At 56.6% G+C, this 20,014-nt stretch overlaps 1 protein-coding gene across 1 annotated transcript in view; it reads right to left on the minus strand.

Annotated features, from left to right (window-relative positions):
• The window catches only part of FOXO6 (forkhead box O6), a 100,262-nt gene extending 84,478 nt beyond the window's left edge, over positions 1 to 15,784 (minus strand). The window contains exon 1 of the mRNA XM_032764051.2: positions 14,343 to 15,784. Within this exon, the coding sequence (XP_032619942.1) occupies positions 14,343 to 15,191 (849 nt within the window). The 5' untranslated portion in view covers positions 15,192 to 15,784. The remainder of the gene's footprint in view (positions 1 to 14,342) is intronic.
• Between the last annotated feature and the right edge of the window lie 4,230 nt (positions 15,785 to 20,014).

Consider the following 20,014-nt stretch of genomic DNA (forward strand, 5'->3'; position numbering starts at 1 on the left):
ACACAGCCATTCTAAGATGGACATGTTACGGGACTCTGCAGCTTCAGCCGGTGGGCAAAGGGGAAGGTTCCCCTAACTCAGCTGTTCCTCATTCTCAGCCACCGCAGCCGGATTATTGCCTAATGGTGGGGTGGAGGAATGGCCGGCAACCCAGGACTGTCAGCGTGAAAGACAAGACGCTTTCCCAGAGATGGATGTGGCATGCAGGCCTAGGCAGGGAAAGCTGTGGGCCCCTGAAGTCAGGTGAGAGCAGGAGGCTTACAGACCAGCTGCCCTCAGATAAAAGCCAGTGTCAGATATGAATACGCCCAGGTGGGGGCCTAGCTACCTGCCTCCCCTGAGAGAGACAATCTGCCCAGAGGTGAAGGCCTGTCCCCAGCATTTGGCACATACTAACGAACAGGGCCTGTGCCGGGGCTGGGTAACGAGGGCAGAGAGAGGGCAAGGGAATTGCATAAGGTTACCCTGGGGTCAGTGTCAAGTTCCTGGCTCCCAGTCATACTCCCTGCACACCAGCCCACATCCCCATGACTTGCTTAAGCCCAGCTCCCAACGACCCCCACCCCTTCCATCTGCTCATAAACACGAGAACTCGGAGCTCTAATGGCTCCTTAGCAGCCTCCATGCTGGGACTGTCCAGCTGGGAGCAGCGCTGACCAAGGCCTGCAGGCCCCAGTCTGCGGGGCAGGAGTCTGAGCTGGCAAAGCCTCACACGCTCCCAGCTCCTCCCAACCCTGGGGGTCCGAGGCTCCTCCCTGGAGTTCAGTTCTCGGAGGGCCTGCTCCTCCCGCCCTGCATGAAAGGAGCCAGACTCCCTGGGAGACAACAAAGGCTGCTCAGAAGAGGAACGGGGTGTCTAGAGAAATGCCAGATGAGCCGCCCCGCACGCGAGGGCGTTGGGGCAAAGGAACATTGCGCGTTCACTGCAAGACCAAATCCAGGGAACGCTGGGGGTGGGGTGAGGGGACTGGGGGCAGTGAACTTTTGAACCTGCAGTCTGGAGATCAGCACATTACCTTAACACAAGTTAAAAATAAATGTCTCGTCTCTTTGAACGAGTCTGTCTGCAATTACAGCTTGGCATGTCTGCTTCGGCGCGTCTCAATCACTGGCATCATGCCAGGTGGCAGGCGGCTTCTAAGAACCCTTTTTTTCTGAGCAAATCAAAGGTGTCTGCTTGGCTTCTCTGTCTCGACCTCCCCCGAGCTCCCCAAGACACAGCATGTTCTTCAAAAGCACCCCTGAGCTCCAGCCCCTTTGATACCCACAGCTCTACAAAAAGGTTCCTTCTTCCTTTCTCAGCCCCCTGAAGAGATGGGGAAATCTCCCCCACAACACCCCAAAGAAAGGGTGGGGGCAGCCCAGGCAGAGGTTTGGTTAAGGGCCAGACTGCTGAGTTATTCATCCAGTTTGACTGTCACAATATTTACCAGTATCTGCTGTGCACACCCACTAAGCAATTCTACAGAGAGTGGGTGGGTGTGTGTGTGAAAGGACAAGGGGGCAGTTGTGAGCATGCAGGGTGAATATGCTGGGTGTATGTGTTTGCGCACACAGCTGGTGGTGCATATGTTGTGTGTTGGGGGTGCTCGTATGGGCACGTGAACATGTGGGGAATGTGTAATATGTTCTTGTTTACGTATGGGCATTCAGTGTGTAATGTGTGTACTAATGAGGGTATTAGTGTTGTGTGTGCACTTGGGAGTGCTAGAGAGTATGTTCAAGTGTGTGTGAGCACAGTGCACACAGGTGAGTGTGTGCACATTCGTGTGTGCAGGAGGCTGCACTAATGAGTGTGAGGGAGGCACAATCATGTGGGGTGTATTTACTTTGTACTGAATGTGTGTCACACTGATGTGTTGTAAGCAGATCTGTGCTGAATGCCCAGAGACTGTAGTGATGGACCCCGGAAAAAGCAACTAGTTGTGATAGCAGAAGTGACATTGCCCCTCTCCTGAGTGTGTGTGCGTGCAGCACTGGGGGTGGGGGGGAGTGATCTCACTCACTTGCCCAGGGGCTGAGGCTGCTAAGGCCCAGCCTGGGTTTGGCCCAGCACAGGCCTCTCGCCATTGCTTGCTTTGCCACTCAGCCCTGACGCCAAACAGCTCATTGCTGAACATACATGTTCTGGCCTTCACTGCTCTCGGATCCACATGGGCAGTGGGACGGACCCAGATCTTGGAGTTTCCAGCCAAGTGCCACCTAAGCCAATGGGCAGTGACTCCCCTGGCCTTCTCCCAACACCAGAGGAAAACAGGGACCCTGCCATCATCCCCAAGTGCTGCACAACAACCACTATCGTGCTGGCTCCCGGAGGCCTCCCAACCACACCCCGGGCAGGGCTGCAGGGGACATGCAAGGTCTGGGGGAGCAGTGAGATGAGCCACATCTCCAGGCTGTCCTGCTACAACGCACTGGAGGCAGTGAGCAGCAGATGCAGAGCCAGGTACTCAACCCAGGAGCAGGGCTGGTCCATTCCCTCAACCCCTCAGCCTTGTCTGGGTCCATGCTAGGAAAGCTCTCCTTGTTCCCAGCCCTCAGGCCACAGCCGGGCGGAGTGCAGGGACTGAGGCGTATGATGAGACTTCCAGCCAGCAGCACAGGCTGCAGCTCTCCAGAACCAGAGAGAGGCAGATGCTGGGAAGAGAACAGGAAGACAGGCTGGCATGGTGGGTGCTCAGGCAATGGAGTGTGTGAAACCAAGGACCGGGAGAGCTCAGCTCTCCCTGCCAGACATTAACCCACATGGGGAGTTAGAGCAAGGAGCCAACACTCCTAGGGTCTATTCCCCCCTCAGCTAAATGTGGGCTTTGCTGCTCTGTGCTTCAGTTTCCCCTATGTCAGCAAGGGGCTTGTGAGGAGGCATTAGCTGCTGCTGTTCCCTGCTCTGGGAAGCTGGCTTCTCCCTGTTTGCAAGGGGAGGATGCCCATGCCCTCCTCTGTGACTGCACAGCGCCAGCACCATGGTTCTACAGTGAGCGCCTGTGTTCTCCCTTCCTGGGGTGAGGCAGAGACAGGGAGAGCAGCCTCTCTCCTTCACCGGGTGAAAGCAACGTCTGTGACAGGCTTTCGGCTTGCCTTCCTGGCAAGCGGCCAAGCCAACACATAATAATGAACAGATGCCGTCCAAAATGAGCTTCAGCAGCAAGCGAGTAACCTGTTCCAAGTGTCCTTCTGTAACCCAAAGTGCCTTTCACCTCGCAATAACCAGGCACCTTCAGCAGGAGAGAGGAGCGGACAGGAAGCGTCTGGCTAATTAAAAGTAATGTGAGCAAGGACAGGACAGCCCACTGCCAACAGAGAGGGGGAAATAAACACAGCTGGGTGGGCAACAACCTACTTCCTGACAGGGTGCTGCCATGGGGGGCACAGCAGCAGGGCTGGAAAGGCAGCACCCCCTAATTCCATCACATGGCATCATACTGACATCATGGGTCAGCAGGAAATCCACTGTGCAGACCTCTGCTCTACGGGCCACAGGCTCTTCTGCTGCTGGTGTCTCCATGTCTGACCCCTTCCACCCTGGCCATTGTCCTGCCTCCTCATCCTAGTCCCAGGCTTTGCCCTTACCCAGTCCTAGTCTCCCTCCAACCCAAGTCCTTGTCTGATCTCAGACTTTCCCCACTGGCTCCCAGGCCCACTCTCCACCCAGGCTGCTTCTCTCTCCACTGCTCCCTCTGCCCTCAGTCCAGCTCATATTCCCTCCCTCTGCAGTTGTCACATAGCCTAGCCTCCTTCCCCACCTTGCCTCAGAGACAGCAGGACAGCGTTAAGAGCACAGAGGACAACCTCATTTCTGGTGCCCAGAGTTGCATCAGTCCCCAACAGCTGGGAGAAGCAATTGCAGGGGAAGTCCTGTTCAGCCACTGCAACCCCGGCCTGTTGCATGCTGAGTGCAGGAGAAATCTACAGAGAATTTAGCTACCAAGTTCTAACAAGTCTCTACTGAGCATGTGCAAACTGTGATTGTTCAGCAGTTTCTAACTTAGCCAAATGTGGGTGTTTTAACATGAGAACAGTAAAAGACATATCCCTGCCAGTAGGCTCAGCCCCCTGATAAACTCCAAGTCCCGGGTATAAAGCATGAGGCGCTGGCACTTCTACAGAACCCGAAGGTTTTTTTTTTTAACATCAGCAAAACAACACATTTTCCCTCATTTCATTCTTGAAAACAGCCCAACCATTTTCGCTGAAACCTTCCAAAACATTCAGCCTGAGGCAGAAACTCAGAGTGGAAAGCTTCAGCCCAACTGGCTAATGCTTGGCCAAGTTATAAGCAACTGAAAACAGGGTTTTATAATGGAAAGGGCAAACTTCACTATAGGTGGCAGTACCAGCTCCACCTAGAACAGAAGAATATCAGAACTGAGTGATGCAAGAGGTGAATGGCGGGCTCCTAGAACCTGACCTTTGATGGGCACTGGGAGAACAGAGCAGCCCACCCTTCCATAGGCAGTGGGGAGGATCTGTTGCGTTCCAAGGTATGTGCCCCACATATTGCGAAGGAATCCACGCTCTTCGCCTTCCTGCCATCACCGCTGGCCTGCCAGGGGATGGAACACACTGCTCGGCGAGAACATGCTGCAAATCACTCGGGGGACAGGACGCTGTCTGTCTGTGAGGCTTCTCTCCAGGTTCTTTGCTGGGCAGATGAAGCCCAAGGCCAGCACTGAGACAGAATGCAGTGAGTGGTCTAAGCACACCAGCCTCATTGTGTGTGGAGGGAAGATGGGGGACCCTGCTTTATCCTGGTTTCCCTCCTGCTCCCCTCCCTGCCCCCACCGAGGATATCTAAAACGAGAGGCCAGACCCTTGGCTGGAGTAAAATGATGTAGTCCCATGAGCTTCAATGGACTGATGGTGATTTACACCAGCTGAGAATGTGGCCCTAGAGCAATAGGCAGGGTGCACAGACACCAGTCCCAGCAGGGAGCGTCCCTGGGAAATCACTCTCCAAAGGGCAGCAGCACAGAGCAGATCCTGGGGCCCGATCCTGGTACCTCAGCACCTTTAATGACCTGGGCCCTTCTGCGTCCAGGATCTCAGAGCAGCCACTGCGCTGAGCCTGAACTGATCAGAGTCAATCCAAAATATTTACAAGGCCTTTTAAGTAAAATTCCAAATGCCAGGAAATCCATTTCCTAGCCCAGGAATCTTGGCACTTGCCTTCCAGTGTCAGGCTGCAGCGAGCGAGGAAGAGAGACAGAGCAGGGGAGAGGCAGCAGCAGACTGCTGGAGAGCGACCTCCTGGAAGTGCTCCTTCTAGGCCCCAGCAGCTGAAGTGTAGTTTATATTCCAGTGGTTATTAAAAATACAGGGAAAAGAGAGCTTAGAGCAGAGCAAGCTGTTCATTTGGAGCCTCTCTCTGGGGGTTAATAAAGCCCCACTCACTGCTGTATTATCATTTTTATGTTATCATAAAGCTGGACCATTTAGCAGGTTTGTGTTACTTCAGCAGTTAGCACTGCATGAGAAGCAACTCAGAGGGGAAAAAAGGATGAAAACCTCCCTGAGCGCCCAGAGAAATGTTGTGGGGAGGAGGGGAGCCCTGCTAGCGAGGATTCCTTGTGCTCATACCCCAGCTCTCCTGCCCCTGCCACCGTTAATGGCCCACACACACACACACAGCTAGACCCCAGGGGTTTAGGAAGAGCTGGCTCCATCCCTCCCCACACTTCGAGATCCATTGTCACCAACACACAGCTCTGAGGGATGGCCAAGGGATGTGACTAGGGTGCTCAGAACATTCATAGGACACACTGGGGCAACCGTGCTTCATGGGGACACAGGGTCCAGGGCAGCCTGGGGGGTTAGTGGGCGGGGGGGCGCTGGTGCTGGCAGCAGCAAGCGACTCGGCCCCAGCCCGCCCCACCCCACCCCACTCCCTATCCACCCCCATTCCACCTCTTCCCCAAGCCTCCATCCTGCCTCTTTCCAGCTTCTGCCCCCTCCCCTGAGCGACACTGGGAGCTGGCAGGGTGGGCTGGGGCCGGGTCGCTCACTGCTGCCGGCTCCACGGCCCCTGCTAACCACATAGGTCACCCTGGACCCTGCATTCCCCTGAAGCACAGGATCCCCAAAATACAGGGTCTGGGGCAGTTGCCCCAGTCTGTCCTATGGATGTTCTGAGCACCACCAAAAATTATACAAACCTGGCACCCATGAAAAGGGAGCTCGCTAATGTCCTGCAGCGCTGGGGAATGATAGCCACATATGGAGAGGAAGGAGAGTAGAGTAAGGGAGGCACGGGGATTCCACAGTGGCCAGCTGCTGCTGCTGAACCGGCTGCCCAGGAGCAAAAGTAACTTTGCTCTCAGCTGCACAGGGGCTAATGGGAAATTGAAACAACTTGGAGCCTGGTGGGTGGCCCGGGTGGTGCAGCATGGGCCCAAGCTGCCAGCCCAAGAGAGGCAAGGGCATTTCCCCCAGGGAGGGGGCCAGAGGAATAGAGTATCTGGGCTCATGAGGGCTGCCCAGGGACAGGTATAACAAGAGACAGGCACCCCAAGCTCAGTGGCTCCCCATTAACCCCCTCACTTCCTGCCCCACCTCTCGCTTCAGCCATTCCACCCCTCATTCCAAACTGTTAGTAGTGCAGACCCTGCCTGCCGACAGGAGATAGCTGCTCCCAATGTGCAATTTTCAGCCCCTTTTGCTAACCCAATGCAAACCCCCATGCAGACCTCCAAGGGCTCAATCAGTTCCTGACAGATCTAAATTATACCCACATAAAAGCAGCTGCATAGGAGGTTATAGCAGTTTAACTAAATGGGTTTAAAAATCACACCTCTCATTAACCCGGGATAATGGCATGCGGACCAAGCCCTCAGGGTGGGTGCGGGTGCATAGAGAATTTCAAAGCAAGCAGAGAAGCAAAGGGCTTCTCTCCATGCAGTGTCAGCTCTTGCTGCTTTGTGCTGGGAGGAGCAGGCAATGGGCAGCAGTGGGCTGCTACCTGTCATTCCTCCACCCTCCTGGGAGGGCGCGCTGTGTTCTAGAAATGAATCCATCACATTATAATGCCCACTGCATTACTCACCTTGCTCTTGCCTTGCAGTAGGGTAGGAGAGGCCACACTTTACTCAGCCCAAGCTGAAATGTCCCAAGCAATGAGTCTTCCACCCTGCCCCTATACAAGCCTTCTCTGGCCGGAGCCACCCACTTGCCTATGGCTGCAGTGCTATTCGGCTGAGGGCAAAGTGCACCATGGGACAGGGAGGGCTCAGAAAGGAAGGCATTCAGCACTGTCAGAGCTACATCAAGCAGCCATCCACCAGCTGATTGCTTGAGTGTTATATTTTAGACGTCAAACTTAGAATCAGAGCTTCTGCCTTTTGATGGAGGGTGTTGGTTTCCCATTAACAAGTGGAAAGCGTGAGCTGGAGCAGAAAACTTCAAGCGCTTTGGAATTGATAAAATAACTCCCTAATTAAGCAGAACTGTCAGTCACAGGCACTGCCTGCCCCACACTGGGAAAAAGCAGCAGTTTCTGGCGCACGTGCCTGGCATAATAGCACAGGGGGTGTGCTGCCACTCACATCGCATACTGGGGGTCCCCAGGACGTGCCCCTGAGCAGGACTCCAGAGCAGAGCTCCCCTTTAGCCACTGGAAGCAAGTCATTTAAACACTGTGCCTCAGTTTCCCCAAAGAAAAGGCAGGCCTACTGCCACCCACTCCATTGGAGGGGATGTTAATGATTGCAAAGTTCTGTGAACTGACTGGATGAAAAGGGCTCCAGGAGGGGAGAAGAAATGTTCTCTCATTATTTGGCCGCTCCGGCAGCTCTTCCCGCCCTTAGGCTCAGGTAGGGGCAGAACATGGCTTCTGAGCAGTCTGTCATCTTGCCTACAGGCTCGTAGACAGTCCAGCTGAACTCAGATCCCTGTGCATTGGGCTTGCATTCTCTCACTGCAGAGGCAAAGCCCACTCAGCCCTCCCGCAAGGACACTGAAACAACCATCCTGTGCAGGTCTGGGGTAGGAGGAAACGGCAGTGAACGCTAAAGAATGCCCGAGGGTCAACCAAGGAGCAGTGTGCATGCAGGAGAGATTCCCAAAGACACCCAGCTTCCCTCTAGTTGCCATACGCAGCAGGTTGCCCCTGAAAGACATATTCAATTCCTGGAGAGCCCCCTTCTGAACAACAGCTCTGCCGAGCACCAGGCATGGCTCTGTGTGGTTGTGGGGAGGAGAAATGCTGCATGTCTAGAGCAGGGTAGGAGTCAGGACTGCTGTGCTCTGTTCCAAACTCCAAAACGGGTTAAAGCTGGAGCTCCTGGTTCGGTTTTTGGCTCTGAGAGGAAGCCCAGTCTAGTGGTTAGAGCAGGAGCCCTGCACTTCTATTCCTGGCTCGGGGTGGGGGGCGGTGTCCAGTGGGCAGAGGTCAGGAGTCAGGATTTAACTCCCAGTTCTAGCACTGCGTAGCCTGGGGCAAGTCACCCAAGAAATCAGGCTCGAGTTACCCCTTTCTCAGCAACCTTGCCCTTGTTCAGGGCAATGCACTGGGATCATGACACTTGCACAGGGAGCTCATGAAAGGCAAAGCCCTGTTATCGGAGACCCCCGTCCAACACTGCTGTCAGTAATGAAATGCTTTAGAGCCAGGATGCCTCTCCAAGGCTTGGGGCAGGAGAGGGGAAGAGCAGCCTCTGCAATAAGCAGTGAGCAGCTCATTACTGCCCGTTACTCCAGGTCTGCCCGCCGCCAGCACTGGTGCCAGCAGAGGGAGCATTCAAGGGAGCATAGCGCCATTGGCACTGTGGAGGGGGCTGTGCATCAAGGGGAGGGCACTCCCAGGGAGCCAGGCTTGGTTCTGCTGGGGCAAGAGTGGGAGGAACACAGCTGTGCTGCAGGGTGGGGTTAGGGACTCGACCTGACAGCGTCCGGGGCGAGACTTGGGAAACAGGGTGCAGACAGAGGCTGTCACTGTGGGGTGTGCGCTTTGGCGTTTCACCAGCTCCCTCCCAGCCCCCACTTGCATCCCCAGATTAAAGAAGCAGAAACTGTCAGGGAGAAGGCAAAGAGAAACGTTGTGCCAGTTCCAAGCACTGGGCAGGCCAGACTCCCTGCTACGCTACGTAGGGTGCTGCATGGGAGACAGCAGGTCTGCCATTGAACCCATAGCATACTGACACTTAATGGGATCACAAATCAACACCCCCCAACCCCTAGTTCAGGTGTGGCTGCTGCTGGACATGCAGGACTCATTGACCCCGACCAAGAGAGCCCAGTGGCCTGGTTCAGCAAAGCTCCATGGCAGCCTTGCTTCTTTGGCCGCCGGACAAAAGGAAAAAGTGGTCCCCTCTGGAGCATGCAAGAATCACTGGGGGAGCACAGGACCAAGAGGTTTAGCAACCACCACAAGAAGGACAAGGAGACCAGAGTGGTATTTAGCACATCGATCCAAAGCACACAGGGGCTGCTACAGGCCCCCCCAATAGCAAGCACAGGCAGGGAATCTGGGTCCAGAGTGCCCTGATACAGACAGGAAAAGAGCCATGTACCCTCCCAAGGCTCCTGGCTCAGGGGCACTGGAAACCCCGCTCTTCCCAAATTCACAAGGGGCATGTGCATCAGGGAATGCTGCTGTTGGGGCCCGCACAGAGGTGTTCTGCTGCATTCGTGCTCACTATGGGGCCTTCCCACTAACTGTGCAACACTGGGAACTGGGCAGGCAGCTTGCTGACAGCTGTTCTTGTGTGGGAGGTGTCAGACACGGTCTGAATGTCACTGGGAGGCTGCAAGAGATGAGTCGTTACTTCCTGCAGCTGTGCCCCACTGCAGACAAACCCTCCTGCTCTCAGCCCAGGCAAGAGGCACAGAAACACCACTCGCCATGAGCCAGGGCGGGAATTACTTGCCATCCATGGGAATGGGTCTCCTCTGGCCAGGGCCCAGGAGGCAAATTGCACTCACCCCCAATCCCTTAACCAAATCCTCTGGGTCATGGAATGCACCCGGCTGCCTGGGATCCCTTTGCCAAGCAGGATAGACGGGTCTGCCCAGACAAACTGCCCACTAATGCCCAAAAGTGGCTGAACACCTGATGGATCCTTTGTTCCTGCCTCCTTCCCCAGCTGCAGCAGCAGTTTCCCGAGCAGGAGCCCACAGACTTGCTGCCCTAATGCCCTCGGAGCAGAGCTGGGAGAGGCCCCAGCAGAACTTCGGCTCTCCAAGTGCACAAGCCTCTCTTCTCCCTCAAGGCAGGCGCTGGGGCTCTAGACCCCATCCTGGCTCCAACATGCTCCCAGCTTCACTGCAGCATTGTGCATTCCACAATGGGGGGAGGGGGTGTCCAGCAGCCACATCTGGCCAGGTGAGTCACTCTTTCCCAAATTGCATGCCTGTCTCAGGGTGCATTCCCCAGGGAGAACATGCTCCCACGAGGAGGCCATGCTCCAGATGAAGCCCCTTTCATGCAAACACTTGATTGTCAGTGATTCCCCTCAAGGCCGGCAGCAACACAACAATCTTTGCTCACTGTTGCTATTAAGGTGCACGTGGCACTGTGAGGGTATGTGGCCCGCTCCAGAAGGTAGGCGAGACCCACCCTGCCCCAAAGGGCAGATAAAGAATGCTCTCCAGGCTCTCGATGGGGAACGGAAGCAGCAATGCAAGCTGCATCATGCACAAGTGCTCCCCAGTGGATGCTTTAGAAAGCACCAGCCCATTATGCTATGAAGTTGTCTGGCCTCTGAGTTGTGGGCTGCAGGGGGCCGTGATGTACAGACAGCGAGGTGCAGTAGCGGGAATGCTGGGGATAGTTCCCAATTCTGACACACCTACTCTCCAGACAGGAAACCACTTAGTCCTCACTCTGTCCAAGGTTGTGACTCTTGCTTTTGCAGCCCATTCAAGCCCTTACTGCTGCAAGGCCAAAGTCGCTGCTCATCCCGACGTTCGCACGATTGCAAGCCCAAACCTGTTACCAGCTCCACCCTAACAGTTTGCGCAGCGCCCCACTGTGCTTGTCTGAATCCTCACATGTCCCACAGGGGGACCCCCTTTGGTCGTTCCTCCTGCTTGCAAGCTGCAGGCAGCTCAACCCCTGGTGCTAGCATGTTACAAGGAAAGGCTTTGTGCCCCACTCCAAACCTGGCACTCAGCCCACACACCACCCTCGGCCAGAGCTCTGCCCATGAGCAGAAGCTTTTATCCCAGTTGGTAAATTTCCACCTCCCATATGCCACATCAGTGCCAGCTTTATGCTACTAGAGACAACCCTCAACCCTCTCAGTCTCCTTTTAGCGAGGTCATAGTTTGCAAACTTGCCGACTCCTCATCACTGCTCCCACGCTCCCCAAGCCCCCTTCTCCCCTCCCACCATAGCAATAATAAGAACCCTTTATCCTTCCAGGAGCCTGTACATCTGGCAATCATACAGCATTTTTTACACTCGTTAAATAACACAAACATCCCAGAGAGCTGACAATGAGATAGGAAGGGAATCTCTTTACCCACTACTGAAATGCAAGCACCCAATAACATTTCAGCTCCCCAAGGAAGCCCAGCGCTCACATCCTCCAGTGATGGAGTTTTGTGGCTCTCTGATGACTACCACTCAGACACCTTTCCCATATGGGACATTTCCTCAGCCACTTTGTGCTGTCTCTGGCCCTTCCCACTCCCTTGATACTTCAGTGGGTGTGTCTGCCACCGGTCCCTAAGCACTGATTTCATGTGCTCTTTGGTCAGAGATCCCCACGTACTCATCACCCTACTATTTTCTCCTTTACAGCGGAAGCTTCTACTGGGCACATATCCGTAAAACAGTCTCATTCTCCTCTGTTCTATTTAGGCTCCTTCTCCAGGAGGATGGGCTTAAGGTTAAAGCACTAGACTGGGACTCAGGAGATCTAGGTTTGATTCCTGACTCTGCTACACAATCCGTGTGTCAGCGTGAGCAAGTCACTGCCTTTCTCTGTTCCACCATCTGTAGAGTGGGGATAACAATCCTCCTTTTGTCTGTCATGGCTACGTAAAGCATAAGCTTTATGGGGCAGAGCCCATCTACACAACCCCTAGCACAATGGGGCCTGTTCTCAGTGGGGACCTCAGGGACAATGCTAATACAAGTGACCACCATGATATCTGCACACCTGAGCTACTGGAGTTAGTTCTTCACAAAGGTCTTATACAGCAGCCAGGGACATGGCTCAATGGTCTCAAGTTGCGGTGGGGGAGGTTTAGGTTGGATATTAGGAAAAACTTTTTCACTAGGAGTGCGGTGAAGCACTGGAATGGGTTACCTAGGGAGGTGGTGGAATCTCCATCCTTAGAGGTTTTTAAGGTCAGGCTTGACAAAGCCCTGGTTGGGATAATTTAGTTGGGGTTGGTCTTGCTTTGAGCAGGGGGTTGGACTAGATGACCTCCTGAGGTCCCTTCCAACCTTGATATTCTATGACATCCCCTGGGGCCAGAGCAGCGCCGCCCACAAGTCATTAGGAGGAGGTGGGAGTAGGCTCAGCAAGGACAGAAATGGGCCCAATTCCTCCTGACCCCAATGGGAGCTGGATTCTCTAATGCCAGGACAGAGTTTGGCCCATATCCCACAGCACTTCTAGTATTAATGAACACACTGCTTGTTATCCACTAATCACACTGGAGGTAACAAGGTTTAGGGGAGGGGTAAAGCGAAATCACCTACTAGTTTACTGACACCATCTAGATACAAGGCAATCTCTCCACTCTGCCAAGTGCTGCTAACATAAAGGTGTGTCTCCAAGTGGCAGTCATTTTGTAAGTGCCCTTTCCTACTGGGCAGGGTACTGTGACAGACAACACCTTAGCCGGCAGGTGCAACTGAGCTCAGCACAGCCTCTCCCCCCACTGCTTGGCTCTAGGAGTGTCAGCGTAACACAGCTCCACAGGAAAACACAGTAAGGGGATCGATGGTTGCTGACAGAAATATTTAACAAACCAAAGGCAACAGCTTGGAGTGCTGCCAGTGAAACCAATTCCAGAGACCAGAGGGCTGTGTGCGTGCACATGAGGGGAGGGAAGGGAAGCATAGCACCTTCTGCGGGGAAAGACCTCAGTGCCTCTTTCCCCTCACAGCGCTGCAAGAGTTAAACCCTGCTCTGCCCAAGCCTCCCACATGTACAGCGAAAGGCGCCTCATAAAGACATTTCTATGGAGCACACCTGTTTGTGAAGAGCCTTCTGCCACGCTGCCGTCAGACACTTAGCAATGTTACAGCCTCTCTGGGCAAAGCAGGCATATTTAGCTCTCTGACTATCTCACCTTACCGAACATGCAACAGAAGCACATTACATGGACAATCGGGATTTTCCCAGCAGCGTAATCTCCCCCCCACACACAGTGCTGGGGATTGGCAGCGCTGTAATTAATAATGCTCTAATGCTCACATATGGCAGGCAAAGACGGCTTCTAGCACAACATCAATTTTTATCCTGAAAGACCAGGAGCCAAGACGGTCACATGTCTGATTCCAGCTCTGCTGGCCACTAGCCCTGCCAGCATCTGACAGAGGTGAGCCAGTCACTTCTCATTTGATAGACATGGATTTCTCCCCTCTCCCCCAGACCCCTTGTTCTCAGAATCCTTCCTCTAAAATGCAATCCAAGAACAAAGATTTATAACATAGCCACATGGGAAAAAGGGAGGGAAGGGGCAAGTCTCTGGTGTCATTCATCTGAATCAGGTTTCAATTAACACTAACAGGAGACAGAGTCATGCACACACAAGCACCTCCCCGCTTCTGCTGCCCAGGGTCCTTTCCAGATGGGCAGGTGCACTGGCAGCTATAACACAACTGCAGCAAGCACTCAGGGCCTGAATGATCCCTCGGCCAGGCCATTCAGAATGGGTGAACAGGTGAATGGGAGCTGCTGCAGACACGTTAGCCCGGTAGGGATCTCCCTGCCAACACACACAAGGCAACAGGAACCTTTTCTCTCTCCCCACCCTAGAGAAGCTGGGAAAACTTGCTGCTCCCCTAACTGCAGATGCACAAATGTGGATAGGAAATCTCTCCTATGCCAGCTCTAGGTGAAAACGAGAGTTCTGATCACACAGAGAAATCAAGCTGCCTGTTCCCTAGCCACACATGCACTGATACGGCCCAGTCTCGGACCACATGTATCGCCTTAATGAAACTCTGGTCACAAGCAGGGACCGAGCAGGTTTTTCTGATGGCACAGACAGAGAAACTTGTCTGTTCCCTGCATGGAAATGGCAGCTGCAGGCGCAGCCCCTGACCAAACAGATTAATTCAACACAGCCTCCCTTGGTCGCACACATGGATTTAAATTAAACTTGGCTGGCGCCTGCGGGCAGGGAGGCGCGGGCACTGCTCTGCCCCAGGCGGGCGCTGTACGTACCTTCCAGCCGGCAGAGCTGTTGCTGTCTCCTTTATCCTTAAAGTAGGGAACGTATCTGACCATCCAGTCGTAGATCTGGGACAAGGTGAGCCGCTTCTCCGGGGAGCTCTCGATGGCCTTGGTGATGAGATCCGCGTAGGACAGGTTGCCCCAGGCATTGCGCCGCGAGTTCTTCGCCTTGCGGAGCTGTCCAACATCCGCCCCCAGCGAAGGCAGCGCGGAAGCGGCTTTGCGATCCGCCACGGCTCCTGTGTTCTCCGAGACCTCTGCCGCTCCGCCGGCCGCGGCGGCTCGGGAGCCACCGGCTGCCGCCGCGCCTCCGTCCTCCTCCTCCCCGGAGAAGTCGGGGTGAGGCAGCGGCCAGGTGCAGGAACGAGGCCGGCTCTGGGGTTCAAAATCCGGGTCGATTTCAACCTGATGCGCCTGCCGCTTCTCTTCCATGTTCCCACCGCTCCTCCTCCCCCACAGAGTCACGGCAGGTTTCCGCACGGCTGGGGAGAGGGAGAGACGGCGGGGAGCGGACCGGGACAAGGGCTCACAGCAGAGGCAGGGGAGGACGGCAGCCCCCCGGGGCCGACCCTGGGGTGCAGCGGGGAGGGGAGAAGAGGCCCGGGCAGCGGGGAGAGGATGAACAGCAGTCCGAAGCCGAGCGCCGGCACCTAGGAGGCAGCTGGCCCCAGCCCCATGGCAGCCAGCAGCAGTGTAACGCGAGAGCTCAGATGGGGGGCTGCGCAATGGGGGCTCCGGAGGCAGGGACGGGCGCGGAGCTCCCCCGTGAGGAACGGCCCCAGTGCCGGGGGGCTCAGCCAGAAGGGCATGGCGAGCGGGGGCTGGCGAGGGCGGCTGCATCCATCGGGGCCAGGCTGTTCAGTCAGCAACAGATGCTCCGGAGCCAGGCGGTGGGCGGGAGAGGAGCCCTCCCGAGAAGGCTGCGGGCAAGTCCAGGGATCCCAGCTGGTCACCTGGGCAAGTAGCAGGGCAGCCTGGGGCGAGCTGAGACCGGCTCTCTCACGCCGGCCCCCTCGGGAACACAGAGAGGAGGCGAGATCAGGTCATCGGGGGCTGGGAGGGCAGGGCTGCCCCCTCCTTACGGCTGGGCTGGCCGCTCCCCGGCAGGTGGGTGGCAGGGCGGCGGAGCCGAGGCGAGCATGCTCACGGCCGCACGCACCTGGCAGCAGCCGGCTCCCGGCCCGGGACTGGCGGATCCCGCCGCCTGCTTCGCCGTCGGTGCAAAAGTGGCATCCACCGCAGCCGAGCCCGAGAGCGGCCAGGCAGCGCGGCTCGAGCGGGCACAGACCCCGCACCTAGCACCTGCCAGCGCCGCGGGCCCCAGCTCTGCGCTGCGCCTTCCCCGCTGCCGCCGCCCTGGGCTGACACCGCCTCTCTCCCGGGACCGGGCTGGACGGCACCATGCTGAGGCGGCGGCTGCCCCTGTCCTCTGCGCCGTGCCCCGCGCCGCCAACGCACCAGCAGCGCCCGCCACCTGCAGCGGCGCACCTCCGGGAGAGGCGGGCGCGGGGTCGGGGACAGCGGCCGGGCTGTCGCCGCCGCTCCTGCCTCGCACCTCCCCAGGGCTAGCGCCGGAGTGGGGCGGCTGCGGGGCGACTCCCGCCTCCAGCAGGCACGCCCCGTCCACCACGCAACCTACCCAAACGCCCTACAATTGCCCGCAAGTGACCATCCTCCTTCCTTCCTCCCACCGCCCTCTAGCCCTGCCCCTACCCCTCTTCCTCCTCCTGCTATCCCCCGGCAGCCTCCGCTGGCCACGGGGCGCGTGCTGGCTGCCCCCACCCCCCCGTTAATAGGGCCGACCCTAAACCGGCCCCTTGCTCATTGGACACGAACGCGGCATAGGCCCGGCCCATCGCGCTTTCCCATTGGGCCGATGGAAGTCTCTAACGGGGTCGGGAAAACGACAGGTCTTGCCTCGCACAGTTTCCGCCACAACTGAACGTCAGGGCTACCACTGTAATCAGTCGAGTAAACCCAGGCAACCGGAGTTTTCGGCCAGTCCAGGGAGACCATAGCCACGTCACGCCTTCAGCCAAGACCTGCCCAGTGCCCCGCCCTTCACGTTGATCCTGCCCCATAGTCTCCCGCCTACTTACTACAGTCGACGCCCTCACCTAAACCCCAGAGCCCTACGCCCACGAGACCCGCCAACACAAGACTCTGCACTTGTCCTAAAACTCCGCCCACTCGCCGAATAGGCCACGTTTTCCAACGGCTAAGCACCGCCGCCCACAAGCCCGCCTCCTGGGCACAAGGCCTGAGGGGCAGAGACTTGCTGCAGAGAAGCCTGCTTCGGGCCTTGCCGTCAGCAAGCCATGAGCACCGCCCTGCTCTCAGCGGTCTCTATCTGAGAGCCGTTTGCCCATCAAACGACAAACGACAAACTCCCCCATCTGAGACCCCGCCCTCTCTCAGCAGACAGTCCGCCCCTAATCTGAGACCCCCTTGCCCCCTCACACAAAGCCCCCCATCTGAGAGCCCCGCCTCTTCATGGCTAGACAAGTCCTGCCCCTGATCTGAAGAGCACCCTTTGCCCCTCACACAAAGCCCCCCCATCTGAGAGCCCCGCGCGCCCTCAGGCACACACAGTCCCACCCATATTTGAGAGCCCCACCATCCCCAGCACCCAGAGCTCAGGCCCCTGAACCAGCTGGGGTCAGCGGGAGGTGAAGTTTAGCTCACACCCTGCCTGTGCATACAGACTTCTGGAGGCCCAGAGCAGGCTCAGAGGCCTGTCCGATGGGGATCAGCGGGGGTGAGGGGTCAATTGGTGGGTACCTGTGTGCACGTGACAGGCACAGTGGCAATCCCTAGATAGGATAGACTGGCCAAGCCATATGAGACACGAAGGATCCGCTGCTTGTACCTATTGAATTCCCAGGAGGGACCGTCCGCATCAGGAGGCCTCTTGCCCAGCCTAAGGAGAGGAGTCACTAGACCCAGGATTCAAATAAAGTCACAGGACAACAAATGACAAAGCAGGAACACGAGTGAGGGTTATAGGGTCAAAAGCAGGGAGGCAGAGGAGGACACCAAGCAGAGAACCCCAGACAGCACCCACTGCTTCTCGAAAGCCTCCAGGGAGCCAATGGAGGAGCTCTGCCAGGATACATGATCTAAGGGAGGTGCAGAAACAGGCCCCACAATGGCAGAGCACCTCCCATCCTACAACCTCCTGCTGGTATGGTGGATGGCCACCTTGGTCAGTGCCAAGAGGGGTCTCACGACTTCATGGGGCCATTGATAGAGTCTGTGTAAATCAGAAAGTGTGTGGAAAAGTGCAGCCAGAATCTAAGGAGAAGGCTCTGAAGGAGTCAGAAAAGGGGCTGTAGCCTGGTGCACTCAAGATAGATGTGTGCCATGGTTTCCTCATGCCACAGAAGGGGCAGGCGTCAGGGAATGGGGTGAACTGCGCTAAGTACACTCCCATGCTTATGGCTCCGTGAAGGAGCTGCCAACCAATATCACCAGAGGGCCGTGGGATCAAGTGGAGTACAAGCTGACCCACCAGGGTTCCTCACCTCCACAGATGGTAGTACATCCTGCCACTTGGTGTCTGGGCAAGATATGAGGGTGAGGAAATGAAACGAGTGGCAGATGAGCATGTACAGCTGTTTCCTAGGCACAGTTTGAAAATGGACTGGCTGCATGTCACACAGCCAGATCAGGTTATGTAGAGGGGGCAGCTGGGGCTCGATTACAAGATCTGGAGGGCCAAGGCTGAGAGGCAGGCAGGGAGCACCCTCCTGCAGGATCTGCTCAAGGAAGGTCCAAGAGGCTGATGATAAAGCTGCTCTCACCTCCTGGAACATGTGCTGTGGGATGCAAGGGGTGGAGAACCATGTTCTGGTCAAAACCCCCCCACCCACCCCGGTTTTCCACCCAGTCCCCCCAGTTGTAGTCCAGGAGGTCTCCAATCCTGGTGGTACCTGCTAGGACCAACCTCTGGCACACCAACGTCTAACCAATTGTTTGCCTTTTTCCTGTACCTATGAGGCTAGCTCAGCGCCCTTAGCTAAAAGGCCTGGCAATACAGCAGGTGACTGCATTTCACTGCAGCTGAATGAGCGTAGTTTGTAATGTGCCGTAGCGTCTTCTAGGACAGGAGTCAGCAACCTTTCAGAAGTGGTGTGCCGAGTCTTCATTTATTCACTCTAATTTAAGGTTCCGCGTGGCGGTAATACATTTTAATGTTTTTTAGAAGGTCTCAGTCTATATATTATAAAACTAAACTAGTGCTGTATTGTAAAATAAGCAAGGTTTTCAAAATGTTTAAGAAGCTTCATTTAAAACGAAATTAAAATGTTGATCTTATGCTGCTGGCCCACTCAGCCTGCTGCTGGTCTGGGGTTCTGTTCACCTAGGCCGGCAGCGGGCTGAGCGAGGCAAGCGTCTGGCAGCCAGAACCCCAGACCAGCAGCAGGACTTGCGGGGCCAGCGGCTGGGACCCAAAGGGCTGGGGGCTGGGAAGGTGGGAGGGTGCAGGCGTCAGGGCAGAGGGGAGCCTGGGTCCGTGTGGGGGTGCCAGAGTCAGGGCTAGAGTTGTTCAGGGGTGAGGGGAGATGGAGTCAAGCAGAGGGCTGGGTGTGTATGAGGGAGGTACAGGGCTCAGGGCAGGGGCCTGGGGTGTGTGCGGGGCAGAAGGCAGTGTGTGTGGGGGGCGGGGGGTCAGGGCTCAGGGGAGAGGGCTGGGTGACTGCCCCCCTAAGAACTCCCAACCTCCCTGCCCCTTGTCTCCTGACTACCCCCTCCTGGAACCCCTGCCCCCAACTGCCCCCCAGGACACCACCCCCTATCTAAACCTCTCAGTTCCTTGTCCCCGGACTGGACGCTACCCCCTACCTATCCCCTGACTGCCCTGACCCTTATCCACACTCCCATCCCCAGCCAGACCCCCAGGACTCTCATGCCCCATCCAACCGCTCCCTGCTCCCTGACAGGACCCCCAGAACTCCCAACCCATCCAATCCCCGCCCCCGATCCCTGCCTGCCCCAACCCCTCTCCACACCCCTGCATCCTGACAGGACCCCCAGAACTCCCAACTCATCCAACCCCCCCAGCTCCTTGTCCCCTGACCACCCCCTCCAGAGACCCCCCCATCCTAACTGCCCCCCCCCAGGACCCTCCTTGCTCCCAGTCCCCTGACTGCCTGACCTAACACCCCCGCCCCCTGAACAGACCGTGGGACTTCCATGCTCTCCAACCCCCCACCCCGCTCCCTGACTGGCCCCTCAGAGACCCCCGCGCGTCCCAACCACCCACCCTCCCCATCCAACTCACCCTGTCTCCTGACTGCCCCCACCCCTTATCCAACCCCCCACCAGCCCTTGACCCCAGAGCTAGACACGATGGCGGCACCAGAGCTCCGGTTGAGCGGGAAGCGGCTCTGCCTCACCGCAGAGGCAAACGCTGCCCCGTGGGAGCGCGCAGGGTGGCAGGGCTCCAGGGGAGGAGAGAAGGCAGGGGAGGGGCAGGCAGCCAGGGACCAGGGCAGGATCGATTTCTGGAGCATATTCCTCATGACACTGGCCAGCCTAGTTTTAAATGGCCCAAACAATGGAGTTTCCACCACTTCCGTCTGGCAGGCTATTCCACCTAGTGCACTGCAGTGTTAGGAAGGTTTCTTGATATTCAGCATAAATTTTCCCTTTGTCTCGGT

Source organism: Chelonoidis abingdonii, chromosome 25 (assembly GCF_003597395.2).
Source record: "Chelonoidis abingdonii isolate Lonesome George chromosome 25, CheloAbing_2.0, whole genome shotgun sequence".
Classification (NCBI taxonomy): Eukaryota; Metazoa; Chordata; order Testudines; family Testudinidae; genus Chelonoidis; species Chelonoidis abingdonii.